The sequence below is a fragment of the Oncorhynchus kisutch genome, linkage group LG18 (genome assembly GCF_002021735.2).
Source record: "Oncorhynchus kisutch isolate 150728-3 linkage group LG18, Okis_V2, whole genome shotgun sequence".
NCBI classification, from domain to species: Eukaryota; Metazoa; Chordata; class Actinopteri; order Salmoniformes; family Salmonidae; genus Oncorhynchus; species Oncorhynchus kisutch.
Genome location: NC_034191.2, coordinates 68,244,363 through 68,266,141, shown reverse-complemented (window position 1 = coordinate 68,266,141; position 21,779 = coordinate 68,244,363). Strand labels below are relative to the sequence as shown.

The 21,779-nt window shown below is 45.5% G+C and overlaps 1 protein-coding gene across 5 annotated transcripts in view; it reads left to right on the top strand.

Moving 5' to 3' along the window:
• Nucleotides 1-19,174, top strand: part of LOC116354813 (disco-interacting protein 2 homolog C) — a 32,193-nt gene extending 13,019 nt beyond the window's left edge. For 4 of the 5 annotated variants that reach the window (XM_031796590.1, XM_031796587.1, XM_031796588.1 and 1 more), the window contains 17 exons: nucleotides 5,842-6,043; nucleotides 8,227-8,327; nucleotides 8,460-8,540; nucleotides 8,725-8,848; nucleotides 9,559-9,680; nucleotides 10,748-10,859; nucleotides 10,949-11,058; nucleotides 11,143-11,273; nucleotides 11,354-11,522; nucleotides 12,375-12,545; nucleotides 12,723-12,784; nucleotides 12,871-12,928; nucleotides 13,139-13,213; nucleotides 13,322-13,496; nucleotides 13,579-13,702; nucleotides 13,898-15,939; nucleotides 16,200-19,174. In XM_031796590.1, the coding sequence (XP_031652450.1) occupies nucleotides 5,842-6,043; nucleotides 8,227-8,327; nucleotides 8,460-8,540; nucleotides 8,725-8,848; nucleotides 9,559-9,680; nucleotides 10,748-10,859; nucleotides 10,949-11,058; nucleotides 11,143-11,273; nucleotides 11,354-11,522; nucleotides 12,375-12,545; nucleotides 12,723-12,784; nucleotides 12,871-12,928; nucleotides 13,139-13,213; nucleotides 13,322-13,496; nucleotides 13,579-13,702; nucleotides 13,898-14,150 (2,070 nt within the window). In that variant the 3' untranslated portion in view covers nucleotides 14,151-15,939; nucleotides 16,200-19,174. Of the gene's footprint in view, nucleotides 1-5,841; nucleotides 6,044-8,226; nucleotides 8,328-8,459; nucleotides 8,541-8,724; nucleotides 8,849-9,558; nucleotides 9,681-10,747; nucleotides 10,860-10,948; nucleotides 11,059-11,142; nucleotides 11,274-11,353; nucleotides 11,523-12,374; nucleotides 12,546-12,722; nucleotides 12,785-12,870; nucleotides 12,929-13,138; nucleotides 13,214-13,321; nucleotides 13,497-13,578; nucleotides 13,703-13,897; nucleotides 15,940-16,199 lie in introns of those variants that run through there. The other variant, XM_031796589.1, reaches the window with a different exon arrangement.
• Nucleotides 19,175-21,779: the final 2,605 nt, after the last annotated feature.

The following is a 21,779-nucleotide window of genomic DNA, read 5'->3' as shown; positions in this document are numbered from 1 at the left end:
AACAACATCTCAACACGACCATAATGTAGGTAACACCATCTCAACACGACCATAATGCAGGTAACACCACCTCAACACGACCACAGTACGACCATAATGTAGGTAACACCACTTCAACACAAACACAGTACGACCATACTGTAGGTAACACTGCCTCAACACGACCATAATGTAGGTAACACTGCCTCAACACGACCATAATGTAGGTAACACCACCTCAACACGTCCATAATGTAGGTGACACTACCTCAACACGACCATAATGTAATTAACACTACCGCAGCACGACCATAATGTAGGTAACAACATCTCAACACGACCATAATGTAGGTAACACCATCTCAACACGACCATAATGTAGGTAACACCACCTCAACACGACCATAATGTAATTAACACTACCTCAACACGACCATAATGTAATTAACACTACCGCAACACGACCATAATGCAGGTAACACCATCTCAACACGACCACAGTACGACCATAATGTAGGTAACAACATCTCAACACGACCATAATGTAGGTAACACCATCTCAACACGACCACAGTACGACCATAATGTAGGTAACACCACCTCAACACGACCACAGTACGACCATAATGTAGGTAACAACATCTCAACACGACCATAATGTAGGTAACACCATCTCAACACGACCATAATGCAGGTAACACCACCTCAACACGACCACAGTACGACCATAATGTAGGTAACACCACCTCAACACGACCATAATGTAGGTAACAACATCTCAACACGACCATAATGTAATTAACACTACCTCAACACAACCATAATGTAATTAACACTACCTCAACACAACCATAATGTAGGTAACAGTACCTCAACATGACCATAATGTAGGTAACACTACCTCAACACGACCATAATGTAATTAACACTACCGCAGCACGACCATAATGTAGGTAACAACATCTCAACACGACCATAATGTAGGTAACACCACCTCAACACGACCATAATGTAGGTAACACCACCTCAACACGACCATAATGTAATTAACACTACCTCAACACGACCATAATGTAATTAACACTACCGCAACACGACCATAATGCAGGTAACACCATCTCAACACGACCACAGTACGACCATAATGTAGGTAACAACATCTCAACACGACCATAATGTAGGTAACACCATCTCAACACGACCACAGTACGACCATAATGTAGGTAACACCACCTCAACACGACCACAGTACGACCATAATGTAGGTAACAACATCTCAACACGACCATAATGTAGGTAACACCATCTCAACACGACCATAATGCAGGTAACACCACCTCAACACGACCACAGTACGACCATAATGTAGGTAACACCACCTCAACACGACCATAATGTAGGTAACAACATCTCAACACGACCATAATGTAATTAACACTACCTCAACACAACCATAATGTAATTAACACTACCTCAACACAACCATAATGTAGGTAACAGTACCTCAACATGACCATAATGTAGGTAACACTACCTCAACACGACCATGATGTAGGTAACACTACCTCAACACGACCACAGTACGACCATAATGCACTACCTCAACACAACCATAATGTAGGTTACACTACCTCAACATGACCATAATTTAGGAAACACCACCTCAACACGACCACAGTACGACCATAATGTAGGTAACACTACCTCAACACGACCATAATGTAGGTAACCCTGCCTCAACGCGACCATAATATAGGTTACACTACCTCAACATGTCCAAAATGAAGGTAACACTACCACAACACGAACATAATGTAGGTAACACTACTTTAACATGACCATAATTTAGGAAACACCACCTCAACACGACCACAGTATTACCATAATGTAGGTAACACTACCTCAACACGACCATAATGTAGGTAACACTGCCTCAAAACGACCATAATGTAGGTAACACTACCTCAACACGACCATAATGTAGGTAACACTGCCTCAACACGACCATAATGTAGGTAACACTACCTCAACAAGACCACAGTACGACCATAATGCACTACCTCAACAAAACCATAATGTAGGTTACACTACCTCAACACGACCATAATGTAGGTAACACTACCTGAACACGACTACAGTACGACCATAATGTGGGTAACACCACCTCAACACCACGTCAACGCCACCACAATTTAGGTAACACTACCCCAACATGACCATAATGTAGGTAACACTACCCCAACATGACCATAATGTAGGTAACACTACCCCAACACGACCACAGTACGACCATAATGCACTACCTCAACACGACCATATTGTAGGTAACACTACCCTTAACACGACCATAATGTAGGTAACACCACCTCAACACGACCACAGTACGACCATAATGTAGGTAACACCACCTCAACACGACCACAGTACGACCATAATGTAGGTAACACTACCTCAACAAGACCACAGTACGACCATAATGTAGGAAACACTACCTCAACATGACCATAATGTAGATAACACTACCTCAACAAGACCACAGTACGACCATAATGTAGGTAACAACATCTCAACATGACCATAATGTAATTAACACTACCTCAACACAACCATAATGTAGGTAACAACATCTCAACATAACCATAATGGAGCTAACACCACCTCAACACCACCATAATGTTTTAACACTCCCCTCAACACGACCATAATGTAATTAACACTACCTCAACACAACCATAATGTAGGTAACACTACCTCTACATGACCATAATGTAGGTAACACTACCTCAACACGACCATGATGTAGGTAACACTACCTCAACACGACCACAGTACGACCATAATGCACTACCTCAACACGGCCATAATGTAGGTAACACTACCTCAACAAGACCACAGTACGACCATAATGTAGGAAACACTACCTCAACATGACCATAATGTAGATAACACTACCTCAACAAGACCACAGTACGACCATAATGCACTACCTCAACACAACCATAATGTAGGTAACACCACCTCAACACAACCATAATGTAGATAACACTACCTCAACAAGACCACAGTACGACCATAATGTAGGAAACACTACCTCAACATGACCATAATGTAGATAACACTACCTCAACATGACCATAATGTAGATAACACTACCTCAACAAGACCACAGTACGACCATAATGTAGGAAACACTACCTCAACATGACCATAATATAATTAACACTACCTCAACACAACCATGATGTAGGTAACACTACCTCAACACGACCACAGTACGACCATAATGCACTACCTCAACACAACCATAATGTAGGTTACACTACCTCAACACGACCATAATATAGGTATCACTACTTTAACATGACCATAATTTAGGAAACACCACCTCAACACGACCACAGTACGACCATAATGTAGGTAACACTACCTCAACACGACCATAATGTAGGTAACCCTGCCTCAACGCGACCATAATATAGGTTACACTACCTCAACATGTCCAAAATTAAGGTAAGACTACCACAACACGAACATAATGTAGGTAACACTACTTTAACATGACCATAATTTAGGAAACACCACCTCAACACGACCACAGTATTACCATAATGTAGGTAACACTTCCTCAACAAGACCACAGTACGACCATAATGCACTACCTCAACACAACCATAATGTAGGTTACACTACCTCAACACGACCATAATGTAGGTAACACTACCTGAACACGACTACAGTACGACCATAATGTGGGTAACACCACCTCAACACCACGTCAACGCCACCACAATTTAGGTAACACTACCCCAACATGACCATAATGTAGGTAACACTACCCCAACATGACCATAATGTAGGTAACACTACCCCAACAAGACCACAGTACGACCATAATGCACTACCTCAACACGACCATATTGTAGGTAACACTACCCTTAACACGACCATAATGTAGGTAACACCACCTCAACACGACCATAGTACGACCATAATGTAGGTAACACCACCTCAACACGACCAAAGTACGACCATAATGTAGGTAACACTACCTCAACAAGACCACAGTACGACCATAATGTAGGAAACACTACCTCAACATGACCATAATGTAGATAACACTACCTCAACAAGACCACAGTACGACCATAATGCACTACCTCAACACGACCATAATGTAGGTAACACCACCTCAACACAACCATAATGTAGGTAACACTACCTGAACACGACTACAGTACGACCATAATGTAGGAAACACTACCTCAACATGACCATAATGTAGATAACACTACCTCAACATGACCATAATGTAATTAACACTGCCTCAACACAACCATAATATTGGTTACACTACCTCAGCACGACCATAATATATAGGAAACACTACCTCAACACAACCATAATGTTGGTATCACCACCTCAACACAACCACAGTACGACCATAATGTAGGTAAGACCATCTCAAGACGACCATAATGCAGGTAACACTACCTCAACACGACCATAATGTAGGTTACACTACCTCAACACAACCATAATGTAGGTTACACTACCCTTAACACGACCATAATGCAGGAAACACCACCTCAACATGACCACCGTACGTCCATAATGTAGGTAACACCACCTCATCACGACCACAGTACGACCATAATGCAGGTAACACTTCCTCAACACGACCATACTGTAGGTTACACTACCTCAACACAACCATAATGTAGGTTACACTACCCCAACATGACCATAATGTAGGTTACACTACCTCAACAAGACCACGGTACGACCATAATGTAGGTAACACTTCCTCAACACGACCATAATGTAGGTAACACTACCTCAGCACGACCATAATATATAGGTAACACTACCTCAACACGACCATAATGTAATTAACACTGCCTCAACACAACCATAATATTGGTTACACTACCTCAGCACAACCATAATATATAGGTAACACTACCTCAACACAACCATAATGTTGGTATCACTACCTCAACACAACCATAATGTAGGTTACACTACCCCAACATGACCATAATGTAGGTAACACTGCCTCAACACGACCATAATGTAGGTAACACTACCTCAACAAGACCACAGTACGACCATAATGTAGGTAACACTTCCTCAACACGACCATAATGTAGGTAACACTACCTCAACACAACCATAATGTAGGTTACACTACCCCAACATGACCATAATGTAGGTAACACTGCCTCAACACGACCATAATGTAGGTAACACTACCTCAACAAGACCACAGTACGACCATAATACACTACCTCAACACAACCATAATGTAGGTTACACTACCTGAACACGACTACAGTACGACCATAATGCACCACCTCAACACGACCATAATGTAGGTAACACTACCTGAACACGACTACAGTACGACCATAATGTAGGTAACACTACCTGAACACGACTACAGTACGACCATAATGTAGGTAACACTACCTGAACACGACTACAGTAAGACCATAATGTGGGTAATACCACCTCAACACCACGTCAACGCCACCACAATTTAGGTAACATTACCCCAACATGACCATAATGTAGGTAACACTACCCCAACATGACCATATTGTAGGTAACACTACCTCAACACAACCATAATGTAGGTAACACTACCTCAACACAACCATAATGTAGGTAACACTATCTCAACACGACCACAGTACGACCATAATGCAGGTAAAACTACCTCAACATGACCACAGTACGACCATAATGCATGTAACACCACCTCAACACGACCACAGTACGACCATAATGCAACCAGAACACAGACCTGTAAAAATGTCATGATCTCTTGACTCCTCCTCTGTGTCTGTGTATGATTGACAGGCGATAGACAGTATCCATGGTGTGGGTGTGTTCTGCCTGGGGTTAGTTCCAGCCAACACCCTCCCTAAGACCCCCCTGGGGGGTATACACCTGTCTGAGACCAAACAGCTGTACCTGGAGGGGGGGCTGCACCCCTGTAACGTGCTCATGTGTCCTCACACCTGTGTTACCAACCTGCCCAAACCACGACAGAAACAACCAGGTGAGACAGTGAAAAATAGAGAGAGACAGAGAGAGTGAGAGGGATCTAGAGACAGAGAGAGAGAGGGGGACCTAGAGACGGAGCTAGAGAGAGACAGAGAGAGTGAGAGGGATCTAGAGACAGAGAGAGAGAGGGGGACCTAGAGACGGAGCTAGAGGGAGACAGAGAGACTGAGAGGGACCTAGAGACGGAGCTAGAGAGAGACAGAAAGAGTGAGAGGGATCTAGAAACGGAGCTAGAGAGAGACAGAGAGAGTGGGAGGGATCTAGAGACAGCTAGAGAGAGACAGGGAGAGTGAGAGGGACCTAGAGACGGAGCTAGAGAGAAACAGAGAGAGTGGGAGGGATCTAGAGACAGCTAGAGAGAGACAGAGTGAGAGGGACCTAGAGACGGAGCTAGAGGGAGACAGAGAGGGACCTAGAGACGGAGCTAGAGGGAGACAGAGAGAGTGAGAGGGATCTAGAGACAGAGCTAGAGAGAGACAGAGAGAGTGAGAGGGATCTAGAGACAGCTAGAGAGAGACAGAGAGAGTGAGAGGGACCTAGAGACGGAGCTAGAGAGAGACAGAGAGAGTGAGAGGGATCTAGAGACAGAGCTAGAGAGAGACAGAGAGAGTGAGAGGGATCTAGAGACGGAGCTAGAGAGAGACAGAGCGAGTGAGAGGGACCTAGAGACGGAGCTAGAGAGAGAGACAGAGAGAGTGAGAGGGATCTAGAGACAGAGAGAGAGAGACAGAGAGAGTGAGAGGGACCTAGAGACGGAGCTAGAGAGAGAGACAGAGAGAGTGAGAGGGATCTAGAGACAGAGAGAGAGAGCGGGGGACCTAGAGATGGAGCTAGAGAGAGACAGAGAGAGTGAGAGGGATCTAGAGACAGAGAGAGAGAGGGGGACCTAGAGACGGAGCTAAAGGGAGACAGAGAGAGAGAAAGGGGGACCTAGAGACGGAGCTAGAGAGAGACAGAGAGAGTGAGAGGGATCTAGAGAGAGAGAGCGAGAGGGGGACCTAGAGACGGAGCTAGAGAGAGACAGAGAGAGTGAGAGGGACCTAGAGACGGAGCTAGCGAGAGACAGAGAGAGTGAGGGATCTAGAGACAGCTAGAGAGAGACAGAGAGAGTGAGAGGGATCTAAAGACAGCTAGAGAGAGACAGAGAGAGTGAGAGGGATCTAGAGACAGCTAGAGAGAGACAGAGAGAGTGAGAGGGATCTAGAGACAGCTACAGAGAGACAGAGAGAGTGAGATGGATCTAGAGACAGCTAGAGAGAGACAGAGTGAGAGGGATCTAGAGACAGCTAGAGAGAGACAGAGAGAGTGAGAGGGATCTAGAGAGAGAGAGGGGGGGGGACCTAGAGACGGAGCTAGAGAGAGACAGAGAGAGTGAGAGGGATCTAAAGACAGCTAGAGAGAGACAGAGAGTGAGAGGGACCTAAAGACAGCTAGAGAGAGACAGAGTGAGAGGGATCTAGAGACAGCTAGAGAGAGACAGAGAGAGTGAGAGGGATCTAGAGAGAGAGAGAGAGGGGGACCTAGAGACGGAGCTAGAGAGAGACAGAGAGAGTGAGAGGGATCTAAAGACAGCTAGAGAGAGACAGAGAGTGAGAGGGACCTAAAGACAGCTAGAGAGAGACAGAGAGAGTGAGAGGGATCTAGAGAGAGAGAGAGAGGGGGACCTAGAGACGGAGCTAGAGAGAGACAGAGAGAGTGAGAGGGATCTAAAGACAGCTAGAGAGAGACAGAGAGAGTGAGAGGGATCTAGAGAGAGAGAGAGAGGGGGACCTAGAGACGGAGCTAGAGAGAGACAGAGAGAGTGAGAGGGACCTAAAGACAGCTAGAGAGAGACAGAGAGAGTGAGAGGGATCTAGAGAGAGAGAGAGAGAGGGGGACCTAGAGACGGAGCTAGAGAGAGACAGAGAGAGTGAGAGGGATCTAAAGACAGCTAGAGAGAGACAGAGAGAGTGAGAGGGATCTAGAGACAGCTAGAGAGAGACAGAGAGAGTGAGAGGGACCTAAAGACAGCTAGAGAGAGACAGCATGTGTTTAGCAGAGCTGATTTAGTGAACGATGAAGAACATTGTTAGCTATTATATCCCTCAACCTTCTTGTTGTAAATGTCACTGTTAATTCAAATAAGGTTTTGGACACGTCTTTACCTTGTTTGTGTCTGTGTGTATGTGTGTGTTGTAGAGATTGGTCCTGCCTCTGTGATGGTGGGGAATCTGGTGTCTGGGAAGAGGATCGCTATGGCCAGCGGCAGAGACCTGGGACAGACTGATGACAACGACCAGGTAACACGTCATTCCATTGCCACAGAAATATGGCTTAAGATGGATTATTATTATGTTTTTATTTATTTTACCTTTATTTAACCAGGTAGATGTTAGTGCCTGTGATATCATATCCTGTCGTGTGTCCTGTAGTTCCTGTTCCTGTCAGAGGTGCTGCAATGGAGATCTCAGACGACGCCTGACCACATCCTCTACACACTGCTCAGCTCCCGGGTAACATACATCACTCACTCACTCACTCACTCACTCACACACACACACACACACACACACACACACACACACACACACACACACACACACACACACACACACACACACACACACACACACACACACATTCTAATTTTTGAATGATTCTGTTATGATTGCTCTCTCTATCTCTCTCTCCCTCTAGGGGCTGGTGTCCAGTTCTCTGACCTGTCTTCAGCTCCATAAGAGGGCGGAGAGAGTTGCTGCCCTGCTGCTGGAGAGAGGAGGACTACAGGAGGGAGACCACATAGCACTGGTCTACCCACCAGGTAACACACACTCACTTAGCATGTACCCCCCCCCCCACACACACACACACACACACTCAGTTAGCCTGTACCCCCACATACACACACACTCAGTTAGCCTGTACAACCACACACACACAGACACTCAGTTAGCATGTACCCCCCCCCCCACACACACACACACACACACACACTCAGTTAGCCTGTACCCCCACATACACACACACTCAGTTAGCCTGTACCCCCACATACAGACACACACACACTCAGTTAGCATGTACCCCCACACACGCACACACACACTCAGTTAGCCTGTACCCCCACATACACACACACTCAGTTAGCCTGTACCCCCACATACACACACACACTCAGTTAGCATGTACCCCCACACACGCGCACACACACACTCAGTTAGCCTGTACCCCCACATACACACACACTCAGTTAGCCTGTACACCCACATACACACACACTCAGTTAGCATGTACCCCCACACACACAAACAAACACACATACACACACACACACACAAACACACACACTCAGTTAGCATGTACCCCCACATACACACACACTCAGTTAGCCTGTACCCCCACATACACACACACTCAGTTAGCATGTACCCCCACACACACAAACAAACACACATACACACACACACACACAAACACACACACTCAGTTAGCATGTACCCGTAAATACACTCCTCACTCCTTTGTGTGTTGCAGGTATAGACTTGATCGCAGCATTCTACGGTTGCCTTTACGCTGGCTGTGTTCCTATCACTGTCAGACCGCCCCACCCACAGAACATCTCAACCACACTGCCCACAGTCAAGATGATCGTAGAGGTGAGAGGTCAAACACTGAGGTCAACTAGGGGTCAATACTGCCCGGTCAACTGGTTGAGAGGGGGTAGAAGATAAAGATGCAGTAGCATTCTATCTCTCTGTCCCTTCATCTATCTCTCTGTCCCTTCATCTATCTCTCTGTCCCTTCATCATCTCTCTGTCCCTTCATCATCTCTCTGTCCCTTCATCATCTCTGTCCCTTCACCCATCTCTCTGTCCCTTCATCATCTCTCTGTCCCTTCATCCATCTCTCTGTCCCTTCATCATCTCTGTCCCTTCATCATCTCTCTGTCCCTTCATCATCTCTGTCCCTTCACCCATCTCTCTGTCCCTTCATCATCTCTCTGTCCCTTCATCATCTCTGTCCCTTCACCCATCTCTCTGTCCCTTCATCATCTCTCTGTCCCTTCATCATCATCTCTGTCCCTTCATCATCTCTGTCCCTTTATCCATCTCTCTGTCCCTTCATCATCTCTCCCATCCTACTGTCCCTTCATCATCATCTCTGTCCCTTCATCCATCTCTCTGTCCCTTCATCATCTCTCTGTCCTTTCATCATCTCTCTGTCCCTTCATCATCTCTCTTCCATCTCTCTGTCCCTTCATCCATCTCTCTGTCCCTTCATCATCTCTCTGTCCCTTCATCATCTCTCTGTCCCTTCATCCATCTCTCTGTCCCTTCATCATCTCTGTCCCTTTATCCATCTCTCTGTCCCTTCATCATCTCTCTGTCCCTTCATCATCTCTCTGTCCTTTCATCATCTCTCTGTCCCTTCATCCATCTCTCTGTCCCTTCATCATCTCTCTGTCCCTTCATCATCTCTCTGTCCTTTCATCATCTCTCTGTCCCTTCATCCATCTCTCTGTCCCTTCATCATCTCTCTGTCCCTTCATCCATCTCTCTGTCCCTTCATCATCTCTCTGTCCCTTCATCATCTCTCTGTCCTTTCATCATCTCTCTGTCCCTTCATCCATCTCTCTGTCCCTTCATCATCTCTCTGTCCCTTCATCATCTCTCTGTCCTTTCATCATCTCTCTGTCCCTTCATCCATCTCTCTGTCCTTCTAGGTCAGTCGTTCGGCCTGTGTGATGACCACAGCGGTCATCTGTAAGCTGCTACGGTCGAAGGAGGCGGTCGCCACAGTGGACATCAGGAACTGGCCTCCTGTCCTGGACACAGGTCAGCTCTGACCACATACAGTGTATCTGTCAGGCTGTTAGCTGGTTGTTTGTACTGGTGTATAACTGAATATTATTTTGTGTTTTCAGATGACCTGCCAAAGAAGAAGCCTCCAGCTCTATATAAGCCCTGTAACCCTGATGCCCTGGCCTATCTGGACTTCAGTGTGTCCACTACTGGCATGCTGGCTGGAGTACAGGTAACATTAACCTCTGACCTCCATCCCTGACCTCTATCCCTTGCTATGCCTAGTGTCTGACATGTTTCGTGGGTGTGTGTGTAGATGTCCCATAATGCGGTGGGAGCGTTCTGCCGATCGGTGAAGCTGCAGTGTGAACTCTATCCCTCCAGAGAGGTAGCCATCTGTCTCGACCCCTACTGTGGCCTGGGCTTCGTCCTCTGGTGTCTCTGCAGGTACACACACACACACACCTGTTAAACAACTGTTTCAATGTCCAAAAATTGACTTCCCTTTCTAACCTCTAACTCTCCAGTGTGTATAGTGGCCACCAGTCGATCCTGATCCCTCCAGTAGAGTTGGAGTCTAACCCAGCGCTGTGGCTGCTCGCTGTCAGCCAGCTCCGAGTCAGAGACACCTTCTGTTCTTACAGCGTCATGGAGCTCTGCACTAAAGGACTGGGCCTGCAGACAGAGGCACTGAAGGTACACAAACACACACACATAAACAAATACATTCCACACGCAGAGAGAACTAAATCAAGTGCTCTTTGAATTGACTCAGTAAACAGTGTGTTTGTGGCCTGAGGTGTTGTCTGATTGGTTGCTGATCGACAGACTGAGTTTATTTTAAGAGGTTAACTTTCACCAATGGAAATTGCCATGGAAACTAGGAGCTGACTCACTGAGAGAAACACATAGGGAACAGATCCAGGAACAAACAACAGCTTTATATAGCCATCAGTAGGATGAGGGTGGGATGAGAGGGAGGTAAGGATGGAAATGTTGTGTATTTAAAGTTAACTTCTCTTCACCCCATCTCTCCTCTTCACCCCGCTCTCTCCTCCTCTTCACCCCATCTCTCCTCCTCTTCACCCCACTCTCTCCTCCTCTTCACCCCACTCTCTCTTCCCCTTCACCCCACTCTCTCCTCCTTTTCATCCCACTCTCTCCTCCTCTTCACCCCACTCTACTCCTCTTCACCCCACTCTCACCTCCTCTTCACCCCACTCTCTCCTCCTCTTCACCCCACTTTTCCTCATCTTCACCCCACTCTCTCCTCCTCTTTACCCCACTCTCTCCTCCCCTTCACCCCACTCTCTCCTCCTTTTCACCCCACTCTTTCCTCCTCTTCACCCCACTCTTTCCTCCTCTTCACCCCACTCTCTCCTCCTCTTCACCCCACTCTCACCTCTTCACCCCACTCTCTCCTGCACTTCACCTCATTCTCTCCTCCTCTTCACCCCTCACACCTCCTCTTCACCCCACTCTCTCCTCCTCTTCACCCCACTCTCTCCTCCTCTTCACCTCATTCTCACCCCTCCACTTCCTCTCCAGGCACGGGGCCTGGACCTGTCCCGTGTGAGGGCATGTGTTGTGGTAGCAGAGGAGAGACCCAGGATGTCTCTAACACACTCCTTCTCTAAGCTGTTTAAAGACCTGGGCCTGCACCCCCGATCTGTCAGCACAGCATTCGGCTGTAGGGTCAACCTGGCTATCTGTCTACAGGTGTGTGTGTGTGTGTGTGTGTGTGTGTGTGTGTGTGTGTGTGTGTGTGTGTGTGTGTGTGTGTGTGTGTGTGTGTGTGTGTGTGTGTGTGTGTGTACGCAGGCGTGTGTGTTTATGTACTGTACATGTTTGTTTGTGTGTGATAACATGGTCACTCTGTGCTGTGATTGGTTACAGGGAACCTCTGGGCCGGATCCCACTACAGTGTACGTGGACATGAGAGCTCTGCGGCATGATAGGTATGTTTTGCCGGTCAATCACAGCAACAACCAATCAGATCAATCAACCAATCAACTTGTATAACAGTGTTTTTTGTTTCTCTCAGGGTGCGGTTGGTGGAGAGAGGTTCTCCTCACAGTCTCCCTCTCATGGAGTCAGGAAAGGTGGGTCCTGAGCCATGTTTGAACATTTACAATCATTAAGCTTCATCACTGTAGAGTCCTTAGACTCAGCTTCTCTCCTGTCTGTGGTTCACTGGGTGGTTCGGCTGCAGCTCTCTACACATAGACCAGAATGCCTCATAGGCTGCAGTATATGCCGTATGTGGACCTGGAGATGGAAGCATTGTAGCGTAACCATGGTGACTGTTTCAGATCTTACCTGGCGTCCGCATCATCATCGCCAACCCAGAGACCAAGGGACCGCTGGGAGACTCCCACCTTGGAGAGGTCAGCACACACACATACACACTAATTGATTTAATGATCTTGTTTCCTGGTTTTATGTTGCCCCAACAAAGATTATTTAAATTCAATTCTCTGTCTCTCCCCCTCTAGATCTGGGTGCACAGTGCCCATAATGGCAGTGGATATTATAGTGGTTATGGTGAGGAGGTCCTTCAGTCTGATCACTTCACCTCCAGACTCAGCTTCGGAGACACATCCACCGTCTGGGCTCGCACCGGATACCTGGGCTTCTTACGACGTACTGAACTCACCGATGCCAGCGGAGGTATATATACACACACACACACACACACACTAACACACACACTAACACACACACTCACCCTTTCTCTCTGTTTCCTCCCCAGAGAGACATGATGCTCTGTATGTTGTGGGTGCATTGGAGGAGGCCATGGAGCTGAGGGGGATGAGGTACCATCCTATAGACATAGAGACCTCCGTCATCAGGACGCACAAGAACATCATGGAGTGGTACGTCGCTATACACACCTGAAACAGCTGTTTCTATTTCAATTCTTAATTAAGGTATAATCACTGTAGTTGTAAATTACGTGTGTGTGTGTGTGTGTGTGTCTGTGTGTGTGTGTGTGTGTGTGTGTGTGTGTGTGTGTGTGTGTGTGTGTGTGTGTGTGTGTGTGTGTGTGTGTGTGTGTGTGTGTGCCACAGTGCGGTGTTTCCCTGGACTAACCTGCTGGTAGTCGTAATAGAACTAGAAGGCTCGGAGCAGGAAGCCCTGGACCTGGTTCCCATGGTGACCAAGGCGGTGCTGGAGGAGCATTACCTCATCGTTGGGGTCGTCGTAGTAACGGACATCGGGGTGATCCCCATCAACTCTCGCGGGGAGAAGCAGCGCATGCACCTCCGGGACGGCTTCCTACAGGACCAGCTCGACCCCATCTACGTGGCTTATAACATGTAACCCAGACGCCCCATCCTGGGGGGGTGGACCTGAGTGAGGGGGATTTGTGTGTATGTGTGTGTTAGCATGCGTGTGTATGGATATGTGCTTGTATATCGCTAGTGTTCATTTTAAATCAAGACGTACTGTATTTTTGAATCTGCACATGGTCATATGGTGTGGTGCCAGTTGTCTGATCCTTTAGTTGTGCTGTGGTGGAGGTATGGCTGTTTCTGCACCCCCGGTTAAACCTGACACCTAGACAGGAAGTCACTGTACAAAACCTTAAGGGAACACTGTGTATCGATAGACAGGAAGTCACTGTACAAAACCTTAAGGGAACACTGTGTATCGATAGACAGGAAGTCACTGTACAAAACCTTAAGGGAACACTGTATCGATAGACAGGAAGTCACTGTACAAAACCTTAAGGGAACACTGTGTATCGATAGACAGGAAGACTGACTGGACCACTAGTAGTTGTTGTTAGGAGAGAGAGAGAAAATATCCCTGAACATATCTGTTTTCTTGATGAAATAGACATTAAAAATAAAGTTATTAAAGTATATTGTCAGAAGAAGACAGGGGGTTCAGATTAGTGTATAAATATAAATATTGTATATAAACATAATCTATATGGAGAGATAACTGAAACACACTGAGGACTAGCCCTGTTATACAGCTCTCTCCACCCACACCCTGTGTACATGTGTGTGCATGTGTGTGTGTGTGTGCGCGCGTGTGTGTGTGCGTGCGTGTGTGTGTGTGCGTGCGTGTGTGTGTGTGTGTGTGCGCGCGCGTGTGTGTGTGTGTGCGCACAATGCAGTGCACTCCTCTCATTAGAATCACATTCTCGATTTGTTTCCTAAAACCCATTGACTCCTAAATGCCAAGTGAATCCATTGTTTCTATCCTACATTCTTTAAACATTGTACGCATATGATTATGGTAATATGTGATTCTGCTAAGCAGAGAGCCCAGTAAGTAGCAGGGGGAAAATGTAGTTGCAAGGAGTTGTAAAACCCAGCTCTGGACCAGAGACACAATGCTTTCTAAATGGCCACGTTTCCTTTAAGGTACACTACTTAGGACAAGTAGGACTCCTTGTAGGGAATCAGGTGGTATTTGAGACACACCCACAGTGAAGTGTTCTAACAGAGACACACCCACAGTGAAGTGTTCTAACAGAGACACACCCACAGTGGTGTTCTAACAGAGACACACCCACAGTGAAGTGTTCTAACAGAGACACACCCACAGTGAAGTGTTCTAACAGAGACACACCCACAGTGAAGTGTTCTAACAGAGACACACCCACAGTGAAGTGTTCTAACAGGGACACACCCACAGTGAAGTGTTCTAACAGAGACACACCCACAGTGAGGTGTTCTAACAGAGACACACCCACAGTGAAGTGTTCTAACAGAGACACACCCACAGTGAAATGTTCTAACAGAGACACACCCACAGTGAAGTGTTCTAACAGAGACACACCCACAGTGAAGTGTTCTAACAGAGACACACCCACAGTGAAGTGTTCTAACAGAGACACACCCACAGTGAAGTGTTCTAACAGAGACACACCCACAGTGAAATGTTCTAACAGAGACACACCCACAGTGAAGTGTTCTAACAGAGACACACCCACAATGAAGTGTTCTAACAAAGAGACACACCCACAGTGAAGTATTCTAACAGATACACACCCACAGTGAAGTGTTCTAACAAAGAGACACACCCACAGTGAAGTGTTCTAACAGAGACACACCCACAGTGAAGTGTTCTAACAAAGAGACACACCCACAGTGAAGTGTTCTAACAGAGACACACCCACAGTGAAGTGTTCTAACAGAGACACACCCACAGTGAAGTGTTCTAACAGAGACACACCCACAGTGAGGTGTTCTAACAGAGACACACCCACAGTGAAGTGTTCTAACAGAGACACACCCACAGTGAAGGGTTCTAACAGAGACACACCCACAGTGAAGTGTTCTAACAGAGACACACCCACAGTGAAGTGTTCTAACAAAGAGTGAGGTGTTCTAACAGAGACACACCCACAGTGAGGTGTTATAACAGAGACACACCCACAGTGAAGTGTTCTAACAGAGACACACCCACAGTGAAGTGTTCTAACAGAGACACACCCACAGTGAAATGTTCTAACAGAGACACACCCACGGGGAAATGTTCTAACATAGACACACCCACAGTGAAGTGTTCTAACAGAGACACACCCACAGTGAAGTGTTCTAACAGAGACACATCCACAGTGAAATGTTCTAACAGACACACCCACAGTGAAGTGTTCTAACAGAGACACACCCACAGTGAAGTGTTCTAACAGAGACACACCCACAGTGAAGTGTTCTAACAGAGACACACCCACAGTGAAATGTTCTAACAGAGACACATCCACGGGGAAATGTTCTAACATAGACACACCCACAGTGAAGTGTTCTAACAGAGACACACCCACAGTGAAGTGTTCTAACAGAGACACATCCACAGTGAAATGTTCTAACAGACACACCCACAGTGAAGTGTTCTAACAGAGACACACCCACAGTGAAGTGCTCTAACAAAGACACACCCACAGTGAAGTGTTCTAACAAAGAGACACACCCACAGTGAAGTGTTCTTACAAAGAGACACACCCACCGTGAAATGTTCTAACAAAGAGACACACCCACAATGAAGTGTTCTAACAAAGAGACACACCCACAGTGAAATGTTCTTACAAAGAGACACACCCACAGTGAAGTGTTCTAACAAAGAGACACACCCACAGTGAAGTGTTCTTACAAAGAGACACACCCACAGTGAAGTGTTCTAACAAAGAGAAACACCCACAGTGAAGTGTTCTTACAAAGAGACACACCCACAGTGAAATGTTCTAACAAAGAGACACACCCACAATGAAGTGTTCTAACAAAGAGACACACCCACAGTGAAATGTTCTAACAAAGAGACACACCCACAGTGAAGTGTTCTAACAAAGAGAAACACCCACAGTGAAATGTTCTTACAAAGAGACACACCCACAGTGAAATGTTCTAACAAAGAGACACACCCACAATGAAGTGTTCTAACAAAGAGACACACCCACAGTGAAATGTTCTAACAAAGAGACACACCCACAGTGAAGTGTTCTAACAGAGACACACCCACAGTGAAGTGTTCTAACAGAGACACACCCACAGTGAGGTGTTCTAACAGAGACACACCCACAGTGAAGTGTTCTAACAGAGACACACCCACAGTGAAGGGTTCTAACAGAGACACACCCACAGTGAAGTGTTCTAACAGAGACACACCCACAGTGAAGTGTTCTAACAAAGAGTGAGGTGTTCTAACAGAGACACACCCACAGTGAGGTGTTATAACAGAGACACACCCACAGTGAAGTGTTCTAACAGAGACACACCCACAGTGAAGTGTTCTAACAGAGACACACCCACAGTGAAATGTTCTAACAGAGACACACCCACGGGGAAATGTTCTAACATAGACACACCCACAGTGAAGTGTTCTAACAGAGACACACCCACAGTGAAGTGTTCTAACAGAGACACATCCACAGTGAAATGTTCTAACAGACACACCCACAGTGAAGTGTTCTAACAGAGACACACCCACAGTGAAGTGTTCTAACAGAGACACACCCACAGTGAAGTGTTCTAACAGAGACACACCCACAGTGAAATGTTCTAACAGAGACACATCCACGGGGAAATGTTCTAACATAGACACACCCACAGTGAAGTGTTCTAACAGAGACACACCCACAGTGAAGTGTTCTAACAGAGACACATCCACAGTGAAATGTTCTAACAGACACACCCACAGTGAAGTGTTCTAACAGAGACACACCCACAGTGAAGTGCTCTAACAAAGACACACCCACAGTGAAGTGTTCTAACAAAGAGACACACCCACAGTGAAGTGTTCTTACAAAGAGACACACCCACCGTGAAATGTTCTAACAAAGAGACACACCCACAATGAAGTGTTCTAACAAAGAGACACACCCACAGTGAAATGTTCTTACAAAGAGACACACCCACAGTGAAGTGTTCTAACAAAGAGACACACCCACAGTGAAGTGTTCTTACAAAGAGACACACCCACAGTGAAGTGTTCTAACAAAGAGAAACACCCACAGTGAAGTGTTCTTACAAAGAGACACACCCACAGTGAAATGTTCTAACAAAGAGACACACCCACAATGAAGTGTTCTAACAAAGAGACACACCCACAGTGAAATGTTCTAACAAAGAGACACACCCACAGTGAAGTGTTCTAACAAAGAGAAACACCCACAGTGAAATGTTCTTACAAAGAGACACACCCACAGTGAAATGTTCTAACAAAGAGACACACCCACAATGAAGTGTTCTAACAAAGAGACACACCCACAGTGAAATGTTCTAACAAAGAGACACACCCACAGTGAAGTGTTCTAACAGAGAGACACAGTTTATTTATTTATTTTAAATATGTTAGTCATAAGTTAGTCATTAGTCATAAGTTATTACTTATGGCATCTTATATGCATGTTATCAGTTTTCTGTGAAAAACATTTTAGTGCTCCTTATGCTTTGTTTACATTCATCTTTTGAGTTTGATCATTAAAAACACAACACATTTAATTTTTATTTAATTCATCAGCTACTTTTGTCTCAGATAGCTATAATGTGATCCCATGTATGAAAAACATGCATATCATGACGTGTATTTATTTGCTTGTTATTCTGTACTGGAGAATGGTGATGACATTATCAGCCCCTGACTGTGTGTTGGAGAGAAACGAGTCTGGTGGGTAGGGTTAAACCTGGTCCAGAAACTAGAGGTGAGAGAGACTGCATGGTGTGTGTGTGTTCGTATGTATATATTGTGTGTAAATAGTGTTGATTTTGTACGGTACAGGTGTGTGTGACTGTTTTGTACACATGATGAAAAGATCAAAAGGACACTTTTATAAGAGCCTTCCATTGGCTCAATGTCATACTATACGGTGCAATAAAGTGCTTTGATTGGTGTGCTGTTATTGGTTCACATGCTTTCAGTTGTGCTCAGCATAGAGGGAAAGGAGTTTCACATGTTCTAGGATCAGTTCCCTTCAACAATCCTAACCTGAAGCAGTAGGGGTTGAAAATGCTAAACTGACCTTAGATCTTGGTTGACTTCTAACCCTACTCTATGGACAGATTTTTCAACACTAATAGGGGCTTCCAGTGCAGAGGTTCCCAAAATGTTTCACTTGGAGCCCCCCTTCCAGCATTGGGGAACACCCCAATGAATTTTGCAGGTTTATTTTCTGCAATTCTACATATTTTGTCATAAGGTGCAAATACAATTTTGCAGATTTAAAGCAAATTTTCTTGCAATTCTATACGTTTGGCCATGTCTAATGTATATTCATGTGATATTTGAGTGACTAAAACATTACAACTATGGGCTAAAAAAAACATTAGCTGACATGGGCTAGTTGATCTGGACATTTCTGACAAGTTATAAATAGCTCTAAGGTGTGTAATGACTGACATGACAAGAGGAAGTGATGATGCACTACCCAATTTAGAAGTTGCACCTTGTGCATTCTACTATTGCAACTTTCAACAGTAACCACTGCTCTAGCGGACATGCAGGAACTGAATAGAGGCTACTCAGAGCATCAGTGGGTTCCCATATTTACATTATCATGTCATAACAGGAAACTGTGTGTGTGTGTCACACATGAATATGTTGGTACTGAGGCACAGACCCACACACTATCAAAACACACAAACTGATCTCAGACAAACACATCTGAAGATGAATCTCTGTTTTTGTCCAAATAAGGCTAACATTTGTACTACTCCTCTGAAGTTCCCAATATACGGTACAGCACCAGATACAGTACATCAGTATAATACTCAACCAATGAGAGAACAGGAAATAGGGAGAGGGAGGGAGCAGGAAAAGGGAAAAAGAAAGAGGAGAACTGTGAAAACAGACTGATCTGATGGATGTCATATATATATTGTCTTCAAAATATTTCCAAACCGAGTGGGTTGTCTCTAATTTATGCTTTGTCCACAACTACAAGGATGAGTCAATAACATTTTGGGGTATGAGTTGATATGACATGAGCTGTTAAAAAGGAGGTACTTTCAAAGATCTGAGACTATCACTCTCCCTCTTCTCTTTCTTTCTCACTCCCTTTCCCCACCCCCCTGTCATGGACAATACCACAACTCCTTTAAGACCATCTCAGGCTGTTAAATCGAACCTTCCAGGGACTTAATGTGACAGAAGTGGTTGTGTGAGGACTGAATCTCTCTTTATTTCTCTCTCGCCCTCTCGCTCTCAGCCATGTGAATGTTGTTATGGTATAAAGACATTCTTCATCATCACATTAAACTCGTAAATGACTGAATGATCTGTGAGTCAGACAGAACACAGCTGGGATGAGTTTATCACTGGAATTTCATCCTCTCGTCTCTCCTCTTTTCATTCTATGCTGTTCTCTCTTCTCCTTTTCACTCTATGCTGTTCTCTCCTCTTTTCACTCTGCTGTTCTCTCCTCTTTTCACTCTGCTGTTCTCTCCTCTCTTCTCCTATTTTCACTCTGCTGTTCTCTCCTCTTTTCACTCTGCTGTTCTCTCCTCTCTTCTCCTATTTTCACTCTATGCTGTTCTCTCCTCTTTTCACTCTGCTGTTCTCTCCTCTCTTCTCCTATTTTCACTCTATGCTGTTCTCTCCTCTTTTCACTCTGCTGTTCTCTCCTCTCCTCCTATTTTCACTCTATGCTGTTCTCTTCTCTCCTCGCTTCTCCTCTTTTCATTCTATGCTGTTCTCTCCTCTTTTCACTCTATGCTGTTCTCTCCTCTTTTCACTCTGCTGTTCTCTCCTCTTTTCACTCTGCTGTTCTCTCCTCTCTTCTCCTCTTTTCACTCTATGCTGTTCTCTCCTCTTTTCACTCTGCTGTTCTCTCCTCTCTTCTCCTATTTTCACTCTATGCTGTTCTCTCCTCTTTTCACTCTGCTGTTCTCTCCTCTCTTCTCCTCTGTTCACTCTATGCTGTTCTCTTCTCTCATCTTCTCCTCTTTTCACTCTACTGTCCTCTTCTCCTCTATGCTGTTCTTTCTTTTCACTATGCTGTTCTCTTCTCGTTTCATTCTATGCTGTTCTCTTCTCTCCTCCTCTTTTCCTTTTATCCTGTTATCTTCTCCTCTTTTCACTATACGCTGTTCTCTCCTCTCAATCGACTCCCCTCCCCCTCTCCTTTTCTCTGTTCTTCTCCTTACCCCCTCTTCTCCTCTTTTCCACTCATCTCTTCTCTCCTCCTCTCTTTCTCCTCTCTTCTTCTCTTTTATCCTCACAGGAATGCATCAGAGTACCTCTGATGAGACATCTATCTTTCATTATAATTATTTGACAGTCATTCTGGCATTACAGAGCACTATCAGCTATCAGGTTTCGAAGGCTACGAGCATGTAGAGTGTAGTTCAGGTGAAGGCCGCTAGAGGTCACTGTGGTGGTGCTGTAAACTGAAGGCGGGGGAGATGGCACACCAGGCAGGTAAACCTAAATTACATGTCCTTCACTCTAGACCCTCAACTCATACCTCATAGTCCTACTCCAAACAAGCTAAATACCCTT